The following is a 21,755-nucleotide window of genomic DNA, read 5'->3' as shown; positions in this document are numbered from 1 at the left end:
GTCCGGCTCTCTCCTCCCGTCCCGCCATCCGCGCCCTCTTCCGTCCACCGTCCACCGTCCACCGCCCACCGTCCACCGTCCACCGTCCACCGTCCACCGTCCACCGTCGACCTCCGACCTCACCCATTACCTGTCGACTTCTCCTCGCTCTTCTTGCTTCTGTCCTGCCTTATCCCTCGACCCTCGCGACGGCTCCAGTCAGGGCACTGCACACGTTCCGCGCTTCCCAGTAGCCCCCATACTCCGCGTCCGACAAAATGGCCGACCTCACTTTCCTTGGAGGAGACGAGGACTATGCTGAGCTTAAGAAGCTCAACCAGGAAGTGGTGGGTGCCCATTCTCTGCACACGTCCGAGACAAATGCTCATCCACCGTGCGAAATCAGGCCGAGAACCCCGACGAATTCGAGGCTTGGGAAAAGCTCGTTCGCGCCGCCGAAAGCCTCGAGGGCGGCCTCAACCGCAACTCGAGCCCGCAATCCATTGCCGCAACCCGCGCATCCTACGACAAGTTTCTCGCCAAGTTCCCGCTCGTCTTTGGCTACTGGAAAAAGTATGCCGACCTGGAATTCTCCATCGCCGGCACCGAGGCCGCTGAGATGGTTTATGAGCGTGGCGTGGCGAGCATTGCCAGTTCCGTCGACTTGTGGACCAACTACTGCGCCTTCAAGGTCGAGACCAACCACGACTCGGACGTGATTCGAGAGTAAGTATCAGTGGAGCAGCTTTCCTTCCCCCGTAACAATTCTCAACTTCAGCACGAAAACACCGCCGCAACTTTTGCGCCGCAAACAGGTCCGTCCTGCCGGCTGGGAGTAGCTTGGAGCTTGGTGAGACCTCAGAGCCATCCGAGACCGTACCGCAACCTCTCACGCGATGTCTTCAGGCGCTTTCCTTGTCTGAGCTGTACCACATTTATGGAATGCCGCGCTGGGCAGCTGAACCCCCTTCTTCCATCCTCCACCACCGATCTCGCTCTCAAGTTTTTGGGGACCACTCTTTCAATGCCACAAAACCGACCTTGAGAATGCACCTAGAATCTGTTTGCGCCCTACCCACCCCCTCCTCTACCCGTGCTCGCGTGCGCAAAACAAGCTAACCCGCTGCTCTAGGCTGTTCGAAAGAGGCGCTGCCTGCGTCGGCCTCGACTTTCTCGCCCATCCCTTTTGGGACAAGTACCTGGAGTTTGAGGAGCGTCTCGAGTCGGTCGAGCGCATCTTTAGCATTCTTCAGCGCATCATCACGATTCCCATGCATCAATATGCGCGCTACTTTGAGCGCTTCCGCCATCTTGCGCAGACTCGACCTGTGGCCGAGCTGGTCTCTGAGGAGCTCTTGAACCAGTTCCGTGCCGAGATTCAGGCGGATCCGCTTGCTGCATCCAAGACGGAACACGAGTTGGACCGTGATTTGCGCGCGCACATCGATCAGCACCACCAAGAAGTCTTTTACAAGACCCAAACCGAGACTACCAAGAGATGGACGTACGAGCAAGAAATCAAGCGCCCATACTTTCATGTGACCGACCTCGATGAGCCCCAGCTGGCAAACTGGAGAAAATATCTCGACTTTGAAGAGGCAGAGGGCAGCTTTGAGCGCGCCTCGTTCCTTTACGAGAGGTGCTTGGTGACTTGCGCCTACTACGACGAGTTCTGGCTTCGCTACGCTCGTTGGATGCTGGCTCAGCCAAATCACGAGGAAGAGGTGCGCAACATCTACCAGCGTGCAAGCTGCTTCTACGCTCCGATTGCTCGCCCAACGGTCCGTCTCCAGTATGCCCTGTTTGAGGAAATGACGGGTCATATCGACATTGCTCATGCCATCCACGAGGCCATACTCTTCAACCTTCCCGGCAATGTCGAGACTGTCACGTCATGGGCCAATCTCGCAAGACGTCACGACGGGGTTGACGCCGGCATCAAGGTGTACCAGGACCAGATTGAGTCGGCCGAGTGCGACAACGATGCCAAGGGCACGTTTTGTGCTGAGGTGGCCAAGTTGGTGTGGAAGGTCAAGAAATCCGTCGACGATGCGCGGAAAATTTTCCAGGATAACATTGAGACATATCTCGATGTCCGTCAATTCTGGTCCAGCTATCTGGCGTTTGAGATTCAGCAACCGACCACGAAGGAGACGGAGCCAGATCAGCTGGAGCGCATCAAGCAGGTCCACAACCTTGTCCGCCAGAAGAGTACTCTGTCGCAAGAGGCTGTTCGCGACCTGGTTCACGACTACATGCTGCATCTTCTCGAGCGCGGCGGCAAAGAAGCCGCGAGGGAGGTTCTTACGCTGGATCGCGAAATCAATGGGTAAGTCTTGATCGAGAGATGGCTCTGATCCTGGCTAATTCTGCATAGCCCGGTGTCGATTCATCCCGCATCTGGCCAGCCGCACCCCTCGGACGCAGCCAAGGCAAACGGCATCACTGGCATCGAGGTCTCGGGCGTCTTTGGCAAGTTTGGCTACAATGCTGCATATGCTGTACGTGCTCTTTGCGGATCGGGAAGAATCAAAACTAATACGGAGCGTGTAGGCCCTGCGATAGTCTACTAGAAAAGTACGGCAAATTTCGTCGACCTCTTCGTCATGAGATTTAGATCATTTTGATCATAATCAAAGGCTAAGATGCACAACATAGCGCGAGACGGCTTCTGCCACGTTACGCGCTTCGATATTCCCAAATTTTTGCACCGGTCAACCTCTCACTCCCCCTCGCCAATGTGCAACCGCTGGCGGTGCCGGCTACCCAAGGAAAACTCTCGCCAGCTGCCTCTACAACGAAAATCCACCTTCACGCCATTCGCCCTTTGAGCGATGGCGCAATCAAAAAGCTCCTGCATCTTCGACTTTCCCCCTTTTCTTCCCCATTAGGAATGTAAATGTCCTCCTTTCCCCTTTTGTTCATCAAACTCTTCATCCCCTTTTGAGCACCAATAGACAGATGGCTCCAACAGAGCCTAGACGACTGCTCTGTTCGGTCTCGGATGCTGTTCGGCGGTTTGTCTTTTTCCTTCACCTTTCCCCCTTTCCTCCGCAGTCCACATCAAGGTACAAACGGAGAAGGAACGAGGGAGCGTCAGTGTAATGATGGCTCCTCTCTCTTTTTGGTTCGCGGCGATGGTGGTGGCGGGCGTATGGTTGACTGAGGCTGGACATGGCACATGGCACACGAAAACCAAAGCAAATGAGATGAGATACCTGGTGGATGTGGATCATCGGTGGTGGATGCGATGCTGTCCTGTCAATCGGCGGTCAATCGACTGACTGACGAACTGACTGCCCGTTTTTCCGGCCCGACAGCCCCAGAGGTAAGTGAGTGAGTGAGTTGGTAGATAGGAGTACCAGGTAGCCAAACAGCCTGCCTGCATTGCATGTCTGGCAGGGAAAATGTAATTCAAAACTCCATCAGGGAATCAGAGTGGTTGAATGGGTGCAGGGTACGCTGCGATGCTCTTGGATATATCTTGGATACAAGTGAAGTGAATGGAGACTGTGCGGTGACTTGGCTAGATCACAACACGTATACTCGAGGCAGTCAAACCGTACGTGAAGGGGGTCCAGAGTATGTATGCCAGCCAGCCAGCCTGCCTGCCTGCCTGCCAGCCGGCCGGCCGACGGCGTGGACACGTTCTCCTCGTCATGCGCAGTAGATTACCTAGGTTTGTACCCATCGCTCCCACCTCCCACCACCTTTCTTTTTCTTTTCCTCTTGCCTTCCCCGTAAACAGCGCTTTGGGCGGTACATGTACGTAATCTCGCCATACGAACACACACGTCTCCCGTTCGCTCTCGGTCAGGTAGGTCATTTGATTGATTTGCACGCAGGCAAGCTGCCTCTTCCCACACACTACATACAACGCATCTCGTGTGTGTGTGTGTGTCTGTGTGTGTGTGTATGAGGAGAGGAAGGTGGCTGGCACATAGGTAGGTACTTTCTCTCTTACTTTTGGTGTGTGTGTGTGTGTGTGTGTGTGTGCTGACAATGACATGGTAAATCTTGCACAACCAGACGAACAAACAAAGGAGCGAATGGCACCAGGTAACGAATGAATGAATGAATGATAATTCAACGTAGCTTTTTCCTGTCCTTCCCACAGTCCCACGTACGCCTTGCCCAGCGCCAAAAAAGAGACAGTCCCGGTCCCCATCGATCAATCTGCTCCGCCCATCCATCATACACATCGTTCAGCAGAAGTAATTTAGAGAGCCTAGCCAAACCCATGGCATGGCATCCATTCGACGCACCCGCCCAGACGACCGACTCTCGTTGCAGAACAATACAAAAAAAGGCTCCCATCCTTGGTTTTTTTTTTTTTTTGTAGTCTCCCAGAAAGATGTTAATGATGCGCCACCAATCAGCCCCGGCCAGCCGACCAGACAAGGCGTGCCAGAATTTTGGTCTTTTGTGAGGAACCCTGTCCATCCATCCGTTCATCGATCCGCCGTTGCCAACGCCGAGTAATACAGATACGTACATACATACACCTACTCGCATGTCACTTGTACAGCGGTAATAACGCCAGTAAGAAAGACGATTTGTGTCGCCATCACTTACCCATTCCCGCGCCTTCAAAGTATGGACGGAAGCCCGGTTCAGCGTCAAAGCCCGCCTCGAGGACGGCCTCGTAGCATGCCATGAGCAGGCGGGGGAAGCGCGTGGTCCAGTAGCGCAGGTAGCCTTCGGGCAGTGGGCCTACCTTGGCCTGCACGTCGGCCGGCATGTCGTAATAGTGGTTCTTCTTGTTGCGCAGCGCGCGCAGCAGGTCGAGCATGCGGTCACCGTTGTATTTGCGCTGCTTGCCCAGCGTGTCAATGAACTTGCGGTCGAGCTTGGACAAGAAGTCGGGGAATTTGTTAAACTGCTGGTGGTGTGCCGAGTTGGACGACGTCGAGGACTTGGGGGCTTGGCACATGACTTCGACATTGTGTGCTTCGAGTTTGAGTAATGCCGACGAGGGCGGGTCGCGAGGCTCAAACTCGAAACGGTCCGAGACCTGGCAGAGGAAGTTGAGGCGTTTTTCGGCGGACCAAAAGAACGGGTGTTGCATGACTTGGGCCGCCGTTGGTCGGTCGACAGGATTGTTGGAGAGCATGCGTGAAATAAGGTGCATTGGCTCTTCCGAGTCGTCGCCTAGGTACTCGAGCTTGCTGAAGTTGTACTTGTTCTTCTTGATGTTGAGCTCCCGGATCTGCATCCATCCTTCTTCATCGTCAAAAGGGTGCGAGCCGTTGGTGAGGACGTAAAAGAATACGCAACCCAAGGAAAATATATCAGAGGAGCGCTTGACCCCTTGCGCGACAGGATCATTGGAAGTTGACGAATCGCGTTGGCTGGAAGCACTCATGCGACCCTCTGATTCTTTTGGCTTGGAAATGAGTTCTGGAGCTTTCCATCCCACAGTGCCGGCATTGTTGGTGGTGCCAACCAAAGTGCTGACATTTTCCGGAAGTGTCTTACAGAGGCCAAAGTCCGAAATCACAAAACGAGGGCCATTGGTCTGATTCTTCTTGGGGTATGCGATGAGAATGTTTTGCGGCTTAATGTCTCGGTGAATGATGCGCAGGCTGTGCAGGTGGTTCAGGCCAGCCGCCAATTGGTACAGGGCCCGAGGCACGTCAATGTTGATCTCGTTGACGAGCTTGGTCTGTTGCTCGGTCCAGCCGTCGTCGTTTCTACCGTCCCTGTAAAGATCCCAGAGACTGGCCTGGCAGAGCTCGACTGCAATGTAGAGAAAATTTTCGTCTTTTTGCTTGCAAAAGTACCGAATCACATTCGGATGATCGTCGCTCTGGGTCAAAAGGCTGACTTCTTGATCGGCGAGTTCGTAAAATTGAGGTAGCATTCGCTTCACCGCGACGTCGCGTCCCTAGCCAAGTCAGCGCCAGCGTTGTCAAGTCTATCATTCATCTTACCTCGAATTTGCCTTCAAACACGAAAGTACCACCGCTTCCACTGCCCAGCACGTTGTCCGTGATGGTGAGGTTGTGGATCCTGATTTTCGTTAAATTGTCATCTCTTGGTAATGCAAGGAGAGCTTACTGTTTTGTCGACGACAAAGCAAGGTCTTCATCATTGACCATGCCGTCCACCATCTCCTCGCCAAATTTTTTGACGTTTCCAATGACCTTGTCACCCTCATCACCTTCGGCCTGCTCAGCGTTCTTCTTGTTCTTGTTTCTTCTTCTTCCTCCTCGCTGACCTCGGTGTGCCTTCCTCTTCTTTGGCGTTTCTTGCGCATCTCCTTCGACGCCGTTTGCAGCAGTGATTCCAGAGTTGGCAATGAGCGTGTTGGGCTCCTTTTCGGTCTCCGTAAGACCGCCATCGTCTTCCGGCACAGCGAATTCGTCTTCAGCCATTTGGAATCGAACTTTGCGCTCTTCGACGGGCATCATGGGCTCATTCTCATCATGTTTTTCCGTGACCTCCATTTGCGGTGCCTTGGACAGTTTTGGCTGAGCAGGGGTAGTGAACGGAGTTTTGAGGTTGAGATTCTGGAACGGAGGCAGCAATTTCTTGTGGTGGCCATTTCCTGTCAGAGCTCCCAAGATGAAGACCAAAATCACAACAAACACAGTCCAATGAAGAGGCAAGACCTGGGTCGAGCCAACAGGAGCCCTCGGGTTGGGAATGGAAGTTGGTTGAACAGTTTGTACACCACCCGGAGCATCAATCGGCAAAATGTCTTCGGTGCCCCCAATGGTTGCGAAGTGGGATGGGCTTGCTGATTGCTCCGAAAGAGAGTGGACGCCGACGAGTATGGGCTTCAAAGAGGGCGACTGGTTGGCCCAGTTCATACCAATGTCGTTCCAATTCATAGAGTAGCACTGCGCCCGAGCGGCTCCATCCGTGACTGCGGGGTAACTGCTCTCAGACATGGCATACCAACTGCCATTTTCGGTGCAGTTGACAAAGACGTCTTGGTGGAGATCTTGCAGTACCGCGGGGCCCGGTGGCTGGGGCAGAAGCACGAGCGAGGTGTCGCGCGAGTCAGCGTGGAATGGCCTGACCACATCAAAAACGCGAACCACAGGAGAATCGAATTTTCCACGATAAACTCGTCGTTCCTTGTCCTTGGTGTGGTCCAATGCGTAAACGTAGCCGTCATGCTTGCTGTAGACGTACTTATTGTCCATAGTCGACGAATACTGGCTGTGGAGATCCCGATCGCGGTTGTTGGGTGCCCATTCAAAATACTTGATGGTGCAAATTGGGGCGCCCGTGTCTCTGTTTGCGATTCCGATTTTGTACTCGGTTCTTCCAAGGACCAGGACACCAATGGATTCGCACTCTTCCTCGTCGACTCCGCGAAGTCCGCTGATCCGGCGGCAACTGCCTTCGTCAATGACGGACGCTCCGCCGGAACTGAATTGTTTCAAAATGTTGCCCGTTGCTGCGTCGATTGTGTAGAGCGTCGTCTTCTTCTCTGCGGTGTAAACCACTGGGGGATCCTCGCTTGCGTAGGGGGACAGATCCTCGGCTAATTGCCTGATGGTAAGTCCCAATTTTTGAACGCCGACGTTGGGAGCTGGCGTGGCGACGTAGAGGCTGCCGTCTTGGTTGGGCTCGACAATCCACTCGAAGCCGTCGTCCAAGACCTCCGCCGCTTCCCCTTTGCCAGACTTGTTCCGCTGGTGGTAGACCATGTCCACCATGGGGCGGTCGGCGAAGAGGGTCCATCGCTCCTCCCCGGTGTTTCTGTCACGGGCATAGACTTTGCCGTCGACGGTCGCCAAGAGGACAAAGTCCTCGACTTCCCAATCCTGCAGGGACCGCGCACGTGGTCGAGAGGAGATACCAGCGGATGGACCGGCAGCAGACCTGGCAGGAGGAGCTCGTACAGCAAACTCGGTGCCTGCTGGAGCTAGAGTCGCAATGGCGCGCTCGTTCTTGGAGATGTAGGGTGTGTTTTGTTTGTGGAGGGCGTCTCTGATTATAGTGGTTGAGTCGGAAAGGGCGTTGAGGTGTGCGGACGAGGACCATCGCGGGTCCTCGCGCGGGGAGTTGCGGAAGGCTGCATTGTGGCCTTGCTGCTGCTGCTGAGCAGAGGTCACGAAAGGAACGAAGAACAAAAGGGCGAGCAGGGTAGAGCTCAGGGCCCCCGAGCTCGAAGCGGGCGGGCGGCGTCGCGGCATGAAGCGGTGTTGATTTATTCGAAAGCGAGAGCGGACAAAGCCTGGTGGAGGCCTATGTCGGGGCAGGCGTCAGGCATCAGAAGAGACGGAGACGGAGAGGGTGTGCCAGCAGAGAGAGGAGCGGGGGGAGGCGAAAGGCTGGACTGGAGCGGAGTGGGCGGGCGAGAATGAAGAATGTGGTCGAAGGCAGGTCGAGGGCGAGGTGATGGGATGGGGTGGTGGGTGAAAGAGACGGAGCCGAGCGGGCCAGAGCTGAGAGTGAGACGGCAGGTGGTGCGTGCAGTGAAGTCACGGCGCCCAAGGAAGGAACGGAAGGAAGGAAGGAAAGAAGGAAAGAAGGACCAGAGGGACAGGAACCAAGACTTCTTAAGCTGTGACCACGACGATCAACTTCAGCATCGTCGTCGTCGTCGCCGCCATCAATTACCAACGTCTCTCCTTTCCCCAGCTCACGGATCGCTCGTTGCAACTGACACGCCCGGCGGCCGCGTCTGACAACTGGAGAGGCTGGAGCAAGCATCCCTCGCTGCCACCCTCCACCACCTCTTCGCTCCCCTTTGCTGGCCCTCCCTTTCCTTGTCATTGCCGTTTCAGGTCGTCAAAAAGCTCCAGCTTCGTCGACAACGTGCTCCACCAGGACAAAGACGCTAGGTCCTGGAAAAGGCCAGCCGGTGCGCTAGGACACCTCTACCCCAGGTCCACAGCCTTCGCACTGACACGGGCTGTGCGTGCGTGGCAAAAGAGTCAACATCCGAGGGCCCTTGGTCTCTCGCCTTGCCCGCCCCCTGGCTTCACGCAACCAACAACCCCTCCCGTTGCATCCAAACAAGAGCATCGTACGTTGGCAAACTTGCGTGTACATTTTGCCGTGGCTTTCAATTTATTCTATTTTCTGCCTACGCACTGTCCAGACATGATGCGCGTCCCGACCAACGGCACGCGATCTCTTACCCGCTCAGGGATGCCCTGATGCTGCTCCGACGTGTCTTGCTGTTTCGTGCTTGCAAACATTCGCCAGACGTCCTGATTGTTCTTGCATGCGCTGTCTCAAGCCTGTTTTCATGCTCGCGCTACCTCTACATGCGTTCCCTCTTCCTGGGTGCGCTGCGGATTATGTTGTCTACCCTCAGCAACATCTGTAGAACATCGTCAGCCATCTTCTTTGATCAATCAAGACACACAAAGCAAACTCACCTCGGCAGCCTCGCTCGCCGATGACACCACTGCGCGCTTGAGCTTGTAAGCCTCGATCACGCCAAGCTCCCGCATGTCGGCAATGCCGCCGCCTGGTGCCATGAGGTCCAGACCAGAGCTGGTCATGCCAGAGTACACGGCTGTCCTTAATCTGGCGACAAGGTCGCTAGAGTCGTAACCAGCGTTGTCGGCCAGAATGGTGGGAAGCTGGCGCAGGGCCTTGGCGAACGAGTCGACAGCAATGGCCTTCTTGCCCGCAATGTTCTGAGACGCCGTTTCCACGGCCTTTGCCATGACCATTTCGGCACAGCCACCACCAAGCGTCGTCCTTGGCTCCTTGACAGTCTGCGAGAGAACTGCAAGGGCGTCGTGCAGCGAACGCTCAGCCTCATCCAGGAGCTGCTCGGTTGCGCCGCGAAGCACAATGGTACAAGCCTTGCCGGCGGCAACGCCAGAAAACCTGATCAACGCGTCCTCTCCGATGATGACCTCCTCAATCAAATCGCAGTGACCGAGTTTGACGCTCTCGGGGTGATCAAACGTGGACGTAATCTCACCGCCAGTGACAAGCGCCAGTCTCTCGACGCCGTCAAAGTCGGCGTGCTCGATGGACGAGATGCCGGCGTCGGCAAACAGCTGCTCGGGCCAGTTATAGATGAGCTGCCTGTTGACGAAGCAGTTGATGCCGTGGGCCTTGATCTTGTCCACCTTGGCCTTCATCTTTTCCCTCTCCGCCTTCTCCAGCTCAGCAAGCTTGCCCGTGCTGTCAACCTTGACCCTGGCGCCGAAAATCTTAATCTTGTCCGTGTCCATGGAGGTGTTTGCGATGAGAATCTTTGCATTCTCCACGCGCTTGGGCTGGTTGACACCAAACTTCTTGTCCAGGATGAATCCCTCCTCCAGGTATGAGTCCTTGAGCTTGCCACCGGCCTTTTTGATGATCTGAATGTGCGTGAGGTCGCTAGAGCCTTGCAGTCTGAGAACAGCGTCGACGGCCAGCTCTGCAAAGTGTCCGCGGTCCTGGCTGAGGACCTTGGAGCTCAGAGTCGTCTTGGCAATGGCGATGAGGTCTCTCCGGAACGCCTGGGGGTCTTTGCTGTTGTCCACGGCCGTCTTCTCCAACGCATCCAGCGCCGCGCGGCTGGCTATTCTGTATCCCTCGATAATGGTCTGCGGGTGGATTTTCCGGTTGACGAGGTGTTCGGCCTCGCGCAAGAGCTCTGCCGCCAGCACCGACACCGACGTCGTACCATCTCCCACTTCGTCGTCTTGTACTTTGGAAATGTTGACGAGGACCTTGGCGGCGGCATTGTCGAGAGCAATGGACTTGAGGATGGTGGCGCCGTCATTTGTTACCATGACCTCTCCGGTGGACCTGAGGGGGTTGGCAAGTTAGCCCAAGCTCCTGAAGCTGCACAAGGACTCGTACGCACGCTGATTGTAATATCTTGTCCATGCCCTTGGGGCCGAGGGTGCTCTTGACCAAATCACCAACTGCGATGGCACCAACAAAAGCCGAGAGACGGGCATTCTCACCCCTGTCCTCCTGCGTGTCTTCGGCGAAGATTTGCGTAGGATTTTGAGAAGACTGATGAGGGTTAGGAGAGGCTTTGGAGCGTGTTGGAAGAACATACCATGGTGCAAGACGTTGTGAGGATGGAATGCGCGCGGAAAAGGGTGGCTTGGCCTTGCACGCTTCTGAGGAGTCGAGCGGGAGGTGGACGCGTTCTGGTTGACGTGAAAATGTCGGGCTGTCAGTCTTGGCGCGGGGCGCACAGCTGCAATCCGCCGCCGTTCAACTGGGTTCCTGCTTGGGAGCACGACAATATTTCTTGAACAATCCCGCCGGTGCTGGAGATGGCTCAATCTTTTGCAATTTATGATTTTTTGCAACTACTCCAGGGGAATGACAAAGTCGCACATCGAGCAGACAAGCAACCGACAGGGGTAAGGTACCTAGCATCGTGGACCTACGTCAACTTCACCCGAATTTCAGCCGTGTAGAGCTTGGACGATCCGCGGCGCTGCCGACTCTCATCTGTCTAGGTATGTAGAGAACTTGCTTGTCCATACACTCCCAGTCCAACGCTCGCACCCGCCGTCCGACTTGTCTCTCGAGCAACAGCCATCGACATGTCCAAACGCCACGCCGAAACGCTCGACGACGCAATTGCGGCCGATTCGCCAGCTTCAAAACGAGCTCGCGTCGACGACGATGGCGACGAAGCCGACTCACCTCCGGGGAATGGTCTTCCAATTCGCCAGAATGGAAAACAGGAAGAGAAGTTAGACATCGTGGGCGCCGCCGAAGAAATCCATGAGGAACTGGAAGAGGCCGGCGCCTTGGACGACGAAGATGAGCCTGCCATCACAACCACCACGCGCCAAACCGCGCCGACAGAAGGATACAACGACCTCTACCTGGATACCATAGACCGCAAGGTTCTCGACTTTGACTTTGAAAAGCTGTGCTCCGTCACTCTATCCAACATCAACGTCTACGCCTGCCTAGTGTGCGGAAAGTACTTCCAAGGGCGAGGCCCCAAATCCCAAGCCTATTTCCACGCTCTCGACGAAGGCCACCATGTGTACATAAACCTGGAAACAAAAAAGGTCTATGTGCTTCCCGAAGGATACGAGGTCAAGAGCAAGGCGCTAGAAGACATCAAATTTGTGGTGGACCCCAGATTATCAAAAGAAGAGGTCATGAAGCTGGACCGGGAGCAAAAGGCAGCATGGGATCTCGTGGGCCGCAAATATATCCCAGGCTTTGTCGGATTGAACAACATCAAAGCCAACGACTACTTCAATGCGGCCATCCATGCGCTGGCCCATGTAACCCCTCTGCGCAACTACTTCATGCTCGAAGATCTCTCGTCGCGCCCACAACTTGCGCAGCGCTTCAGCACGCTAGTCCGCAAGATATGGAACCCTCGAGCCTTCAAAGCACACGTCTCACCGCACGAGCTACTCCAAGAAGTCGCCCTGCGCTCCACCAAGCGCTTCACCTTGACCGAACAGTCGGACCCTGTGGATTTTCTGCAATGGTTCCTCAACAACCTCCACCTCTCACTGGGCGGCAGTAAATCCAAGCCCAAGTCCAGCATCGTCCAACAAGTGTTCCAAGGCAGCCTCAAGATCGAATCGCAGCTCATCACGGCACGGGCCGATGCATCGGACCGGCTGCGCTTCGAAGACTCGGACATTCAGTCGGAAAAGTCGCACTTTATGATCCTCACCCTCGACCTACCACCTCGGCCCGTATTCCAAGACGAGCTCGAGAAAAACATCATCCCTCAAGTCCCCCTGACGCGCATTCTATCCAAGTACGACGGCGTGTCGGCGCAGGAGCACCTCAACTACCGCAAGCGCTACCGGCTGCTGCATCCACTGCCGCCGTACCTGCTCTTCCACATCAAGCGCTTCTCCAAGAACAAGTTTGTGAGCGAGCGCAACCCGACCATCGTGACGTTTCCGACCCGCTCGCTCGACATGAGCCCGTACATCGAGCCCAATCCCGCCGTGCACCCGCCCGGCGAGCCCATCTGGTTCGACCTGGTGGCCAACATCACACACGAGGCGGTGCGCACGCGCGACGACAGCGTCGAGGGCGAGAGCGAGCGCAAGGTTTGGCGCGTGCAGCTGCGCGACAAGAGCCGCGAAGAGTGGTACGAGGTGCAGGACTTGTTTGTCGAGAAGGCGCGCGCCGAGACGCTCTTCACCAAGGAGAGTTACGTGCAGGTCTGGGAGAAGAGGCGAGAGCCGCGAAAGGGCAAGGCCAAGCCGAGGGCATAGAGATGGTTTCGGGGCGTCTATAGTGCAGTGCGAAGATACCAAAGTCTTGAATCCAGGCAAGTTGTCAAAGCGATCCTAATTCCGACAATGCGTGGCACTGGAGCTCCCACGTCCTGTAAACCATTGAAAGTGGAGTGATTTAGGAATCTGCTTGCCCAATCAGCAGGAATGCATAAGACAGCTTCCACGTCCCAAACATAACTTCAGCTCGTTGACCGTTCCCATAGCCACCTGCCTCTTCTCCTGAACCTGAGTTTCCAACAGTAGTAGTAGATCGCTGTTGGTTAATAGACCCCTAGGGGTAAGTGTCCCCTAACGTTAAAAAGCTACGGGCATGTCAATATGCGGGTTACCTACGCTCTGACATGTCTATAGCGGGCTGAATTCAACAAGAGGCGTCCAGGCGGCTGGATTGGGTGGTCGACTGCTGAAAATGGTGGATAAGATTGCGGCGGGGGCGTCATGCAACAGGCTTTGTATGTTGCGTAGATAGGGGGGGGGGGGGGGGGGGGTCTCTGTCAACGGGATGGCCGTCAGCGGACCCCCTGGGCCGGTACCCGTATCAGAGCTTGCATCCCTTGTTTCTGATCATCAATGAGGACCGTGGCGAGGCACTGAACAAAGTGGCAGGTCACCGACGGTAAAGATTTTTAGATTTTTGCCTGGCCCTCTCCTTTGGCTTTGGGATCGCACGCACGTCTTCTATGTGCAGTCATTGATCGCTGCTCTTTGGTATAGGGGTGTTGTGCATACGGTTTTGACCCTCTCTGGGCATTTTCCAGACTTGGTGTCATTTGAACGCAACGTAGACAGCAACCATGCGAACGAAAGAACAGGCTCTTCTCTCAGCGTCAAGCAGAGGCCCAGCGAGCGAGTTCATAGTGCATAGCGGCTCACCTGCCAACGGCTCCACGGGGCCGCGCTAACTTGACACTCAAACGTCGGATCACCATGATCTCTGGCCGGTGCGGCGCCAGATAGTCGCCGTCGATTAGCTGCCGAAGCCTGTGCTAAGCAAACCCGGCTAGGTCGTCCTTCCTCCGCACTACGCGCCTCATTTGGGTTCGCCTCTTGGCAGTCTCGTTCTAGCGTAAGAGTAGGTCGGCATCGGTGGTGGTTGCTAGAGAGTGCATCCTGCTTGATTGAGCTTTGCAATTACCCGTCGAGCGGTTGCAACGAAAGCGGGCTTCGTTTATGGTCTATCTGGCGTCCCATGTACAGGGGCTCGTAACTCCGGTCATTAGGAGAGCGCCACAGAGGGGAAGCTAGACCAGGACAGCAGCGATAGCTTGCCCCACATGACAGAAAGCAAGAGGCGCAAAAATACAAAGAGGCAGCGAGGGACGTCAGCACTAAGTCAAGCATTGGACTTCTAATCGACCGGGATCTGGCTGTTAGGGCGGAGAGATCTTGAGAGGAGGCTGGCGACGCTGGTTGGGTCCGGGGGCCAGTGCCAGTGCCATTGCTAGGTGAGTCCCTTTGGACAACCGTACGGCTCTGGGGATGGCCGTGGTTTTCATTGTGCAGACACAAAGGAAGGCCAGGATTCCCTAGGCTTTGGGCTACGCTCTGATCCGACAAGTGGGCGCCACGTTGTTCAGAGAAGCTTCAAGACCATGTTGATTTGAGGCCGACAAGTGCCTTTTCCCATGGTTGAGGGGAGCGAGCGCTAAGTCCAGCTTCGAACGTCGTTCACAATTGGAATTTGGTGCAACGTGGGCGCAGGGTCGACAAAGGTGCGAGATGCGAGATGCGAGCACGAGGCCACGCGGGAGAAGCAGGGTCACCGTGGGAAGATGGAGGCAAGATTGAACGTAGCAAGCCAGAGGGATCAGGAGCGGTCCAGTCAGAGAGCAGCAGCATGGGGACAAAGGGCCGGGCGCGGAAATGAGAGCGCGACGTGGAGTCCGGATCCTGGTGTTTTTTTTTTTTTTTTTTTTTCTCTATTCATGCTGGGCCGCGCTGGAGGAAGAAGAGGATGATGCAGTGGGATGGAGCTGCCAAAAGGGGGATCGCTGGCCGCTTCGGCACTATGCGCCAGAATTGCGTGCATCCCACTTGGTCGTCACATGCCGGATGCGGACTGAAGGGGTGTCATGGCGCGGCATCAAAGGCAGGTCCCCACGCTAAAAGTCCAACTTTGAACGTCTAGAAAAATTATGGTTTTGTGTAACTGGCAGTGATTGGGCCTATGCAGCGGATTATGCGTGAACAAGGCTTCGATTCGTCGCCGGCGTGTATAATTGAGGCGCGAGACGGCACTGATGCAGCGGACGGAGCTGTCGGAAAAGCCGCCGGTGACGCGGGAAGGGCAGGGCAGGGCAGGGCAGGGCAGGGCGCGAAGAGCGGGATGTTGGCGGTGGAGTTGTTGACGCGCAAGCAAAGCATACATATTGTCGTGATGTGATGTCGAGGTGTGGAGTTCAGGTCGGTTGTTGTATGCGGAGAAGGAAGCGGACGGATCGCGCCGAGGCGGCTGCAGTCCAACGCTAAGTCGGGCCCCGGGTCGGCTTTCGTATGCTTATCTCGCCGCCGAGTCGCTTCTTCTAGACCGGTCGCGAAATTGTGGCTGACGCTTAAGGTGTCCAATATTACGACGGTATCTTGAAATCTTGACGACGTTACCACAGCAGCAGCGGTGTTGAAGTTCCACAGTGACGCTGTCCGCTATTACGAGGAAATGCTGCTCGCATCGCTCGAGTCAGATTCGCCGCAATAGCCTCACCGATGCAAAGAAAAGCACGCAAAGCACAGTCTAAATTGTCAGGAAGATACGGCGAACTGTGAGTAGGCACTCTGGCCATGGCTCTTCCCATCGAGTCTGGAGGAGTGCGGTGCTTGAAGGACAGACCGGCAATTTGAGAGCCTTTTTAATACCACCCACCTGATCTCGACTGGCTGGTGAGTCACGAGTCATAGAGGCAAATCACGCGTCCCTGTGGCGGGTAGATTCCGGTTATGGTTTTCAGCAAATGACTGAAGCGGACGACAGACGCAACCTCCTGTCACGCGCCCCAATCAGACTACTCGTGCCGTGCTCATGCTCCTGCCCTGGCGGAGCTGAGTATGAAAAGGAGCACCAATTCAGGGCACCGCTATCACTGTGAAGGCGACAGCGTGCTTGCGTCGGAGACAGCAACACCGAGAATGCATTCAAATTGTTTCTTTTGCCGGGACGACATCGAAAAGGACGATCCGGAGGGGGAAATTGGGCTGAGCCTGAGCTACTGAAGCTCGCGCCGAGCCACTTTGTGGGATGCGAAGGGTGAGTGGTGTCTGAGAAAGTTGAGAAGTAGCATTGTTGGTTCATGGTGGTGGTGGTGAGTCCCACTTCCCTGGGTGCTTTTCGTCCCGACTTTCCCTTTTTCCTATGACACCGACAGGATGGAGGCGCAACTGTACGAAGTGATTCCCAAACAAACCAGGACCCACTGGTGCTTGTGGCGGCACAACACTCTGACGATTCCATCAATTTTTGACATTTTTCCCTTCGAAACTCAGAGTCGAAATTTCTGGCAGGGCTCTGATACTTGGTCCTGTGTGCGCAGATGTCGTTTGCGAAGAAAATGGTTTACAATCAAAAGTCCCACGAGCCTCTGATCCACGGACCAAGCTCACCTTGCCGGTACGACAGTCCCACATCTCGTGACGCATTTCTGATAGTCTGTTGATGGTTGACTCGTTACCGTTGATCAAAGGACAGAAAACAATGATTCAATACCATTCAATTCAGTAGATTGACTTTCCATTTACCGCTGGCATGTTAATTCATTGTATCAAGAAAGGGACTGTTCTTCGAAATGAGAAATTTATCAACATTCATCAAGCCAAAGTTTCTTTCGCACCCTTATTTGACATACTCGTTATTGACCCTGCAGTTCTCCTCGCTCTGTTAACCTCATAACATGTCCTCCGTAAACAGATATCTTGTATCGGCTCAGCACCATCGTCAGCTAGACCATCCCATTCAAATGGTGATCTGGTAATATTTCGAGCCAAAAATAATTCAAGGAGGCATTTGTTGGACGCTAAGGATGTGGCCCTCAGAGTCGGTGTAAGCAATGGAGTAAAAAATGCGATATCGTCTTCCAATTTGTGGCATGCGTGTGGGGTTGTAATTGGTGCGCATGGTTTGGTCTTGACTCGAAAAGCCGTAGACCTGCACGTCCCCGTAGACTTCCTCCGCGTCGACTTCTCGCCTTTCGCGAACGACCGGCCAGACGACGCTCCAGTTCGTGAGGACGTCTCTCTCTGCCCTATCTCTATTTGGGTCGGCAAAAGTGGACCTCACATAGAGGCCCCATTGCACGCGAAAGCCTGCGACAGGTACTTGTGTCAGTCTGCGGGCTGTACGGACAGCATCTTCGACAGCTGAGAGAATAATCGTTAGATTCCGTTTATTACATTTCCAAGGTAGCGCATCCGACCTGCTTCAAGCGCTCTGCTGAACGTAATTTGGAAAACTTGATGTGTTGTGTCTGCCGTGAATACAATTCGGCCAATATGTAAATGTCCAGCTATGTCTGTGGTGGCAACCGGTGTCGATATGAACTGAACAGTGCTGCTAAATACGTCATTTGGTCGAAATTCCTCGCCATGAAATTGAAAGTCGCTCGCAGGGTGGCTTCCGCAGTCATGTTCTGGTTCGCCTCGACGCGCACAACAGCTCATGGAGCTTGACCCACAACCTTGTGGTGTTGGTATCGGCATTGGTATGGCGCTGACATGGCTGATCAAAAAGATGAAGGCATAAAGAGTTAGATATAGAGACATTGTAGGCAAAGACTTCGCCATCATTACCGATTTCATGGTGCGTGGAGGTGGTTATATATCCTGCGCGCTGCAAGTATTAAATTAAGGCAAAACTTTGATTTCCATCCTAAGTCATTCAAGAAGATTTCGTGTTTACACTTTCAAATTCAAGCTAAATAGAAGAAGGCTCTAGACGAAATTTAGTGCTTGAATGTTGAGCTCGTAAACTCTAAGATGTCTGAAGACGGAGACCGCGGATGACCGTAGTAACGGCATCAATTTTTGTAGTTCTAGTCGAACCTCGAGCGTATGATTATAGACATACACGTAATAAGCTCCCGCACCTTTATAATAAAAACCGGCAAAACTACGGACTATAAAAAATACTAGAACTTTAACTCTACTCTACTAGACTATAGAAAGACTAATATAAAAGCCCCCTAATTAGTATAGCTACGTATTAAAAATATGTAATAATAAAAAAAAGAGTAGTTAGTTAGGGTAATAGTTAGGGTTAGGAGATTAGGGTAAAGTTAGGGTGAGGGAAGACTATATCCTAATAATAGTTAGGGTTAGGATAAGCTAGGGTGTGTTATCTGTAAAGACATGTAGCTAAGCGTGCACGTCCACAATTGTACGGACCATCCGGATGACCGCAGTAACGGCATCAATTTTTGTGGTTCTGGTCGAAGGCGGCTGCACTGATGTTTAATCTTTCGGGCGTGGAGTAAAGCATGGGTAAACGGACTTTTGCTAAACAACATTCCTTGTCTTAAATAGAGACTCAGATCCTTTATACGACGTTGCCTTGTCTTCGGAGTCTGTCATGGTTGTCATTACCTCTATCATGGTTGTCATCACTAAAGCACCGTTGCCATTCACAACCATCGTTAGCACGTAAGAGTTGGCGAAAGCGGCACGCAAGAGTTGGTGAAAGCAGCACGCACGAATTACCAGCAACGGCGGATGCGTGACCGGCGTCGAGGTCGAATCGAACGGCTCTGGCGGCTTACGCACGTTGGTGCAAATAAATGTCGCCATCTTTTCCTCGTTGCTGCCATCCGATGTTTGGTACCCACCGCTTTTGCCCGCCGCCTTCCACGACCTGTACGCAACCGCGTACCGCGACTCACGATGATGCCACTCTTCACGCCGGTCGCAGGCGTGCCATCATCCCCCACATGGATGGCCGTTGGCCCTCGCATCTCTATCTCGAGACAGGATGCAGAGTTGAAGCTGGAGGTACCCAAGAGGCATGCGATTCGCGTAAGAGGCGTTGAGCGACGGGAGGCAGTGTGCACTGTGCGAGGCGACGACGATTGAGAGAGCTTCGATTGGGCGTAGCGCGGGCGCGGGCGGGCGCGGGCGGGCGCGGGCGCGGGCTGGCGGCGCTGAGACAGCAGCAGAGTCGATGGGCAGTCGTCACGTCGATAGGTGGGCACCCGGACCTTTCCTATGAAGCAACGGGCGACTCAGACCCCAGGCCACCATGACCATCAATCGCAAGTCGTTCTAGGTGTTCAAGGTAGGTAATTCATTGGCCGATGGATGCCAGGCAACAAACAGCGCGGCCCAGTCCATCACACATCCGCCCATCAGATCGACGCCCTGCGATGACAGTGACTGTCCGACATGATCACCGTCACATCGTATTTCACCCATCTCGCCCACAGAGACAGAAAAGTAAAATCGGCAAAGGTCCAGACAAAACTGGTCGAGTGAGGTTAAATTCAAGGCACGTGGATAACCTACCAGTCAGTGCAACGGAGTGGTTGTGATCGGGGCAAGACGAGGTGCGGGGCCGCCACGACAAGCAGTAGAGTTTGTGTCGGGGCAGAGGCGACGGGTTGGCAGTAAGTTGGCGGCGGGCCTGGCGAGCATGTGGAGGAATTCGGCGTCGTCCAGCGGCGTCACGGCTCTTGCAATGATTGAGCCGTTAGTCCTGCGTCGGTGGACGGCGTAGGTAGGCAAAGATGCCGCCAATGACGAGGAGCGTCGCCGTCCCCCTGAGGCCCCCTGAGGACCGAGCCCAAGATGATGGCCAATTGACGGTTGCTCTGTCCCACGTCGCTGAGAAAAGGACAATGATGTGGGCCGTCGTGCTCGGGTTATGGACCAGTAGAAACGGTTACGACGGCCGGAAATATCCAAGGGAAAATCATGTATGCAGGTAACGCGCGCAGGGACTCGGCGTGTCGATATGAGGCGCCGTTGGAAAAGCAGTCGTCGTTCAGACAGGACCGGTCAGGATGGCAGCGAAAAAACAAAGGCGACACATAAGAGGATATTTCGACGAGCTGAAAAGCAGCACGGCCAATGAGGACGGGGTGGAGACTAGGTGGAGACCCGACATCCGTGGATTTTTGCGCCAACTTTGGCCGTGACGCAATCCGCCCGTCGGCTTTCAAGATGAGAGTCCACAACTGACGGTCGCTCCAGCCACTGCGGTACTGCCTTTCACGTTAGGTGGCTTTGCATCTCAACGTCAATACGTCGACTCGCGACCTATGCGGTCCATTCCCGTCGTCGCCGACGGGAGACGGGAGCGGGACGCCCGAGACGAGACGAGACGAGATGAGACGAGACGTGACGAGACGAGACGTGACGTGACGTGACGAGATGGTCATGCGTCTGATGTGGTTTTATCTCAGGCCCTCAGACGCTTACCCTTTTAGGTTTGGCGCCGGGATTTTGACAGAGCGCATCGGAGATGACGTCATATGACTACACCCGACACGGCCCGCGTTTCCATTGAATTTTTCAACTGCCTCGGCCCGCGCGCGCGTCCTGCCGCTTCGAGCGCCGTCTTCCCACATGCAGTAGGGTACCCAACTATCAGCGGTGCTATTGTTTATCTACATCTGTTGGACGATCCTCTTACTCGCCCACTGCACTCCTCAACCACCATGGCGTTATGTACTCATCCTTATCACGCCTGCCTTCGCCCTTCAGTTGTCCCTGACCTGCCTTGCTTGGTCGCCTGGTCACAGCCCTTGTCCCGGCCCTGGTCACGCTCACCCTCAATCCACACGGCTCTGACTTGTTCCTCGTCGACAGAACTGCCGACAGTAATTCCATCTAGTTATCAATAATCTCGTCACGATTTCGCCGCTTTCATGACTGACTGACTGACTACTCCCGTCTTCGTGTCTGTGCTGCCCAGCGCCGCCGCCCGACGTGGTGCGTGTCGGTCAATTCCTGTATATATTCGCTCCTCCCTTGATTGTGACAGACGTGCCTGGTAAGATTGTTCTCCCTCGGTGTCGCGCGACCCTCCCTCATTGACACGCGATCATGAAGCTTCTGCGGATGCCCGCCGTCGCCGGGCTCTTGACGAGCCTTTTCTCGTCTCAAGTGGCTCTCGGACTTCCCCACCAGCATACCATCGAGGATGCCAGCACTGGCGCAGTCGCCGCCGAGTCGCAAGAATGTAGTACCATTGGCATCGACCTGCTCAAGGCTGGAGGGTCCGCTGCCGACGCCCTCGTCGGCACTGTCCTTTGCGTTGGCGTTATTGGCATGTATCACAGCGGTATGCCCCTGCTACTCCCGCCATAATGATTGCGACTGATTACCCTGTCAGGTATTGCCGGCGGCGGCTTCATGACTGTACGCGGTCCAAATGGAACATACGACTTCATCGACTTCCGCGAGACAGCCCCAGCAGCTTCGACTCAGGACATGTACAACAACAACACTGAGCTTTCCGAGTTGGGTGGCTTGGCTAGGTACGCGACCCAAGTAACCGAAACTGTCGACAATATCTAATGACATGCCAGTGGCGTCCCTGGCGAGCTTCGTGGCCTCGAGCACCTCCACAAGACGTATGGCAAGCTAGCATGGGAGGATGTCGTCCCCCGGCCGTGAAGCTCGCGAGGTATG

At 54.7% G+C, this 21,755-nt stretch overlaps 6 protein-coding genes across 6 annotated transcripts; 3 read left to right on the top strand and 3 right to left on the bottom strand.

Moving 5' to 3' along the window:
* Nucleotides 1-257: 257 nt before the first annotated feature.
* Nucleotides 258-2,544, top strand: IWZ02DRAFT_494324 (uncharacterized protein; the record flags this gene model as incomplete). The annotated part of the gene is made up of 5 exons (XM_066770013.1): nt 258-326; nt 386-705; nt 1,112-2,308; nt 2,357-2,480; nt 2,533-2,544. 5 exons carry the CDS (start codon nt 258-260, stop codon nt 2,542-2,544), a joined length of 1,722 nt encoding a protein of 573 aa, XP_066618374.1.
* A 1,819-nt stretch (nt 2,545-4,363) lies between these two features.
* On the bottom strand, nt 4,364-8,470 carry IWZ02DRAFT_100860 (uncharacterized protein). Its single transcript, XM_066761241.1, has 3 exons — nt 6,040-8,470; nt 5,913-5,991; nt 4,364-5,866 (listed from the first exon to the last, which is right to left on the bottom strand). Exons 1-3 carry the CDS (start codon nt 8,130-8,132, stop codon nt 4,547-4,549), a joined length of 3,492 nt encoding a protein of 1,163 aa, XP_066618373.1. The 5' UTR covers nt 8,133-8,470; the 3' UTR covers nt 4,364-4,546.
* Nucleotides 8,471-8,966: 496 nt separating this feature from the next.
* On the bottom strand, nt 8,967-11,113 carry IWZ02DRAFT_463011 (chaperonin Cpn60/TCP-1 family). The gene is made up of 4 exons (XM_066768317.1): nt 10,961-11,113; nt 10,760-10,914; nt 9,327-10,701; nt 8,967-9,268 (listed from the first exon to the last, which is right to left on the bottom strand). The coding sequence occupies exons 1-4, from the start codon at nt 10,961-10,963 to the stop codon at nt 9,209-9,211; spliced, it is 1,593 nt and encodes a 530-aa protein (XP_066618372.1). The 5' UTR covers nt 10,964-11,113; the 3' UTR covers nt 8,967-9,208.
* IWZ02DRAFT_463009 (uncharacterized protein) lies at nt 11,114-13,600 on the top strand. Its single transcript, XM_066768316.1, has one exon. The coding sequence runs from the start codon at nt 11,460-11,462 to the stop codon at nt 13,119-13,121; it is 1,662 nt and encodes a 553-aa protein (XP_066618371.1). The 5' UTR covers nt 11,114-11,459; the 3' UTR covers nt 13,122-13,600.
* Nucleotides 13,601-16,858: 3,258 nt separating this feature from the next.
* IWZ02DRAFT_100826 (uncharacterized protein) lies at nt 16,859-17,931 on the bottom strand (the record flags this gene model as incomplete). Its single annotated transcript, XM_066761239.1, has 2 exons — nt 16,859-17,492; nt 17,549-17,931. Coding segments are annotated over 2 exons (748 nt in total), but the record flags the coding sequence as incomplete, so codon positions are not given.
* Nucleotides 17,932-21,269: 3,338 nt separating this feature from the next.
* Nucleotides 21,270-21,695, top strand: IWZ02DRAFT_353737 (nucleophile aminohydrolase; the record flags this gene model as incomplete). Its single annotated transcript, XM_066764267.1, has 3 exons — nt 21,270-21,405; nt 21,457-21,601; nt 21,653-21,695. Coding segments are annotated over 3 exons (324 nt in total), but the record flags the coding sequence as incomplete, so codon positions are not given.
* Nucleotides 21,696-21,755: the final 60 nt, after the last annotated feature.

Source organism: Phyllosticta citriasiana, assembly GCF_038021145.1.
Source record: "Phyllosticta citriasiana strain CBS 120426 chromosome Unknown IWZ02scaffold_17, whole genome shotgun sequence".
NCBI lineage: Eukaryota > Fungi > Ascomycota > Dothideomycetes > Botryosphaeriales > Phyllostictaceae > Phyllosticta > Phyllosticta citriasiana.
Note: the sequence above shows the minus strand (reverse complement) of the source record. Positions and strands in the feature narration are given on the sequence as shown.